At 30.7% G+C, this 5,930-nt stretch overlaps 1 protein-coding gene across 1 annotated transcript; it reads left to right on the forward strand.

Moving 5' to 3' along the window:
- The first annotated feature begins 719 nt into the window (after positions 1-719).
- On the forward strand, positions 720-3,095 carry LOC133799974 (uncharacterized). The gene is made up of 4 exons (XM_062237955.1): positions 720-885; positions 1,248-1,763; positions 1,963-2,459; positions 2,637-3,095. Exons 1-4 carry the CDS (start codon positions 720-722, stop codon positions 3,093-3,095), a joined length of 1,638 nt encoding a protein of 545 aa, XP_062093939.1.
- Positions 3,096-5,930: the final 2,835 nt, after the last annotated feature.

Raw genomic sequence — 5,930 nt, forward strand, 5'->3', positions numbered from 1 at the left:
ATCTTGAACTGAGTAAAGGGTTGTTCTCTACTCTTTCTCTGACTGATTTCAAAGTGATGAATAAAAGTTTTACTATTTTCTTCATATTTTTCTTGGCTGAATTGGTTGTGTACATTGATTGACTAAAAATAGACAAAAAACAAGAAATCTAAAAAATTTAGATCCTAATTTGTCTTTTCAATAAAAAAATTATTTGATGTTAGTGTGAATTTTAAATACAAAAAGTTACTCTGAAAAACAGTCAATATATAAAACTACATGTTTCAGAAGGGTATGTGATTATAGATTAAGGTAACCAGTTCCCTGGCACATTTAGAACCAACTAACTGCTTAAAAAATTGCCAATTTTTTCAGGTATGGACAATACTACTTCTTTGGTTCGATTTGGAGCCAAGTGGAATGAAAACAACGAGTCCCAAGGGTACATAATGAATGGGATATTAATACCACAAAATTGTTCTCTTGACAACTTGGTGAATTTGATTAAAAAAAAGGACATAAAGAAAACAACGACAACTATTAAAGTTTCTTATCAAGTAGCCAAAGGAACACCACCAATGAAGGTTGAAACAGGCAATTCAGTGTTGTTCTACATGGAAATAGAGAAAAAATTTGCTGCAAAAATAACAAGCTTACCATTGTGTGTCACTATAGTTCAAGAATCAAGCAATGAAAATAACATTCTTCTACTAGTAAATCAAAAAGCTACATCAGAATAAATGGAGGTGGGGACATTATTAATGCAAGCAAACCAAGCTTCCATCAATGAACAAATGTTACTTGAAGAAGGAATGCCAAGCACAACAAAAGAGGGCATAAATGTGTCATACATACCTCATTTTGCTGAAGAAGTAGGTGATTTCATAATTGAAGACAATCCAAATAGTAATATCTGATTACAGAGTCAACACAATAGAGCAAGGACAAATTTACAAGGACAAGAACACAATCAAATCAGCTCTTAGCTACTATGCAATGCTGCATAACTTCCAGTTCAAAACAAAAAGATCAGAACCTAGAAAGTACCTAGTTACCTGCGCAGATGACACATGCAACTGGTTTGTGAGAGCATCTAAGTACAGAAATCAATATTTATTCAAGGTACGAAGATGCATTCCAAATCACACTTGCTCTGTTGAAATTGTTATGGAAGACCATAGGCGAGCAAAAAGCATCGTAATTGAGGCCTATAATTGTTGTTGATGGAACTTTCTTGAAAAATGCACATGGTGGTACCTTATTTTCAGCATCAACGTTAGATTCAAACAACAACATTTTTGTGTTGGCTTTTGGAATAGCAGACTCTGAATTAATAAAGAATAAGTACAAGTCAATCAAAAGAAATTACACTCCAAATGACATCATGAATGATATGAATGATGACTTTGGAGTGACCATGGGATACACAAAAGCATGGAGATCAAGAGAGAAAGCTTTGCGTCTAGTAAGAGGGAACCCCAATAATTCTTATCAAAAGTTGCCAATGTATCTTTACATGTTGAAGCAAGCAAATCCAGGAACAATAACACACCTACTCATATACAAGGAAGATAAATTCAAATACCTATACATGTTGAGGCCTATAATTGTTGTTGATGGAACTTTCTTGAAAAATGCACATGGTGGTACCCTACTTTCAGCATCAACGTTAGATTCAAACAATAACATTTTTATGTTGGCTTTTGGAATAGTAGACTCTAAAAATGATAACTCATGGCTTTGGTTCTTCTCCAAACTGAGAGACACCTATGGAGAACCCGAAGGTATGATAGCTTCAATTATATATTCTTGTTTACAAAGACAAATGAACTAGTTACCAAAACCAAATACACACATACATGCTATTTCTTTTAGTATCTGATTAAAGTAACTGGTTACCTTCACCAAAAATTAAAAAAATGAATAATACCTAATTTTTGTTTTTTATTTTACAATATTCATACTCCACAAGATTGGTTATAGTTTCCGACAGACACAAGAGCATAGACAATGCAGTACATATGGTGTACCCAAATACTTTCCATGGAGCTTGCATGTTTCACTTGCTCAACAATTTGAAAAGCAAGTATGGAAGCCATGGAGAAGAGCTGCAAATGAATTTCATTGCAGTAGCAAAAGCATACACAAAAACAGAATGTGAACACTACATGAGAGGCCTTGATAGACTTGACAGATGCATTAGACCCTATTTAGAGAAAGCCAAGTATGAAACTTGGGCAAGATCATACTCGCCAACGAAAAGATACACCATGATGACATCCAACATCGCAGAATCACTCAACGCTGCACTAAAAGCTGCAAGAAATCTCCCCATTGATATCTTGGTTGAATGCCTTAGAAGTTTGGTTCAAAAGTGGGATTGGAACCAATCAAATAATGCAAACGGAACATTCACAAAAGTCTCTACAGCAACAGAGAATGAGTTGAGACATGACATTATTTCAAAAATGAAGTATGAGGTATGCAACTAAAATTATTCTTACTATTCTTTATTCTGTCAATAGATGGTAACCAGTTACCTTCCATAACAACAACAAAAAAAACATTTACATAGAAGGATAACTAGTTACTTTCAATGTTAATTCTAGTTAAAATGTTTATCATCTGATTCTATTTCATGACAAAACTATTTTTAGGTCTTGCCTTTCAACACAATAGAATACCAAGTTCATGATCAAAAGGGGATAAATTTCACAGTACATATACATAATAGAACATGTACTTGCAATAGGTTTCAAGAAGATAAAATGCCTTGTGGGCATGCAGTAGCTGTCATTGCAAAGAGAATCTTGAGAGTGCATGATTATTGTGCAAAGTTCTACAGAACAGAAACGTTGAAAGCATTGTATCAAGAAAATGTTCATCATTTGCCCCATAAACATGAATGGAATCTCCCACAACAATTGGACATAGTGGTGCTGCCTCCAAAGGCAACAATCCCAGCAGGAAGACCAAGAAAGAAAAGAATAAGATCAAGAGGGGAACCTAAAGTAATAATCACCTGTGGGAAATGTGGACAACCAGGACATAATAGGAAGACTTGCAGGAATCCTCCAATTGAGAAGCCAAACAAACAGAAAAAGCCAAAGACATAGATTCATATTTTACAGCAAAACAAACCTTTAATATCTTTATTCATTAAAAGAGTGACTTTCATATTCATCATGTATTATTCAGTATTTTAATAAAATTGTTTCAAATTTAAACACATTGATTGATTACTCAAACTTATAAATTCCTTTCAAACTAATCTCTTGGATTCGTTTACTTCTTATTTATCAATACCACCATGTAGTGCACCAAATTTTTTTTTTAGATTATTAAAATTTTTGTTTTTTATTTTATTTAAGTGTTACGTGTGGTGAATTTTTATTTAAATTTGTACTTATTTTATTTAATTATTAGAATGGTTTGGTAGAATTTTTGGTGAATTTAAATTTGTTAATTGTTTATTTTATTATTTATTTTAATGTGTGAATAATTGTGTAACTTGTTTGTGTTTCTATTAGTGTTACATTTTATTAAGTGTGACAAATTATGTGATTAAAATAGATTACTTTATTTCATTATTGTGTGTGTGTGTGTGTGAGAATGTGTTTTATTTATTCATTTATTTATTTATTTATTTCCATCATAGAAAAGGGAAGGGTATCATGAATCTAGATTTAATGTGAGTCTTGAAAAAAAAAATTATTTTATTAAGAATAGAAAGGAAAATAGAAAATAAAATAATTATAAGTTGTCATCTTGTAGAAAAGATGACAATGCTTATCTTTGATTTGGTTCACATTAGGATAAGGGTTTAGGTGAGGTGTAAGGAGAGGGAATGGTGGGATTTAGCTTAATTTGTGGGATAGGAATTTAGCTTTTCACACTTGAGTCTTCTTCTTAAGGTTAGGTCACTAGAGGCTATAAATAGGAGGGCATGGAAACCTTGGGAATTCTTTTGCTTGTAGCTGCCGAAATTAGAGAAAGAAGGAGAGAGAGAGAGAGGCGTGAAAGAGAGAGAAGGAGGAGAAGAAAGGAAGAAGAAGGAGGAGGTCGTAGGTATGGTTTTTCTTATGATTCCTTGTTGTTTTAAGATTTAGGTTTATCTTCCTCATTATCTTAAGTCTTTTTCTATGTTCTTCTTCATGGATTTCAAAAACCCTAAGGTATTCAAGTGTGATTATCACTTGGGTGTTGATCAAGTTGTGTTCTTGATTTTACAATCAAGAGAGTTATTGAATCTCTACCCCTAATACTATGGTGTTCTCTTGAGTTCTTGGATTTGTGGATATTTTCAATATGTTGATGCAAGGGAGATTGATCTAGGCGTGGGTAGGGTTTTATGGTGTTGATTTGATTTTTATTGTTGTATGTTCATAATGTGTGTATTGAAATATGGTGTTGATGATATTTTATGATTTTATATATGTATGTTTCGGCCTATGGGGTTTGGGCATATTGGGCTGTTTGATTTTCTTGTGTTTCATACATGTTAGAAGCATGCTAGGTTTCATGTGTATATAGATGAGGATTTTGTGTAGATTCTTATTGGGTATCCTAGGTGTTTCGGCCTAGGGGTGATGTTCAAGCATGATTGTTTTTCTTGTATGTTTTAATCAATTATGAATCTAGAAACATGATAGGGTGTATATGAGATTATGTATCAATAAATTATGGTATGCATGAAAAATAATAGGAACATGATAGGTTTAATATAAAGGCATATATGAAGATTGGTGTTTATGTTATTCATGCATGTTGTATTATTATTTTGTTGGGTTGCATGTATGAACTCATTGGAAATAGAATAAGGTTTTGTAAGGTTGTATATGAATATGTGTTAGTTATTTTCTTTGAATTATTTGTTTAATAAGAGCATGTTAGGATTTGTGATTTATTGTGTTAATGAAACATGAATGATCTTGTATGAATTTTATGAGGCATGAGGTCAAAGATAATCTCATGGTGATTTATGCTTGCTGATTTTGTGATTAAATGGTAAAAAGATTGATGAAATAAGGATATGTATGCATAAGAATGGCTCTAATGATATGTGGTGTTTGTGGAAATAAAATGGTGTTTTAATTCACACTTAAAATGATGTTTTTGCACAAATAATTACCCACATATTTTTTTTTATATATTTTGATGAAAATATGAGTTTTAAAAAAATGAAAATGGTGATTTTAATGATAAATATGATTGCTGGAAATTTTGTAAAAAAATAATGTGTAGTGTGTTTTAATAAGAGGAATTTGATTAGTATTTGAAATAGATTAAAACCCTAAACTATGGTAATATTAAAAATAGTATTTTTAATATAGTATGGGTGTTTATTTTAATAGTTATGATTTTTCTTTATTTTGATTATGAAAAATATTGAACTTAATTTATTTGTGATTTTTAAAGAAATTAAATGGTTGATGTAAGTTTAGTTTAATAAGTTCAAAATAATCATTTAATTGTCACATATGAATTTATGTTACATAGAATTAAGTCTTAAAATAATTCAAGCAAAAATATATTTTCCTACACTTAAAATATATATTTTTCTCACATCAATTATGTAACACAATTAATTAAAATTAAATTGATATTTTCTAAGGAAACATGATAATCATAGGTATTTTAAATATATTCAAGCCTTTGATATTTCTTTGTAATTTGAAAATAATAAATGGATTTATCACATATATTTTAAATGGCTAAATAAAATTATTTTTATTAAATAAAAATAATGTCTTGAGATTCAATCAACCTAGTAATTTTTAAGAAGACAATGAATAATAAACTAAGCATGTTACAAGTCTATTATTTTTAAAACGATAGAAGTAAGACGCATAGAATTATCATTTTAAATGCTACAATTACGCAACGTTCCCACGTATGCATGTTACATGCAAATTCACTTTTATGTCCAAAATTATGTCTGTTATGCAACC

The sequence above is a fragment of the Humulus lupulus genome, chromosome 9 (assembly GCF_963169125.1).
Source record: "Humulus lupulus chromosome 9, drHumLupu1.1, whole genome shotgun sequence".
Taxonomy (NCBI): domain Eukaryota; kingdom Viridiplantae; phylum Streptophyta; class Magnoliopsida; order Rosales; family Cannabaceae; genus Humulus; species Humulus lupulus.

Excerpts from the sequence above, each read along its gene's own strand:
- LOC133799974 (XM_062237955.1), top strand. The coding sequence starts at position 720 with ATGGAGGTGGGGACATTATTAATGCAAGCAAACCAAGCTTCCATCAAT. Across the intron at positions 1,764-1,962 it reads CACCTATGGAGAACCCGAAG|TTTCCGACAGACACAAGAGC; the intron begins GTATGATAGCTT and ends GATTGGTTATAG. Across the intron at positions 2,460-2,636 it reads TTTCAAAAATGAAGTATGAG|GTCTTGCCTTTCAACACAAT; the intron begins GTATGCAACTAA and ends AACTATTTTTAG.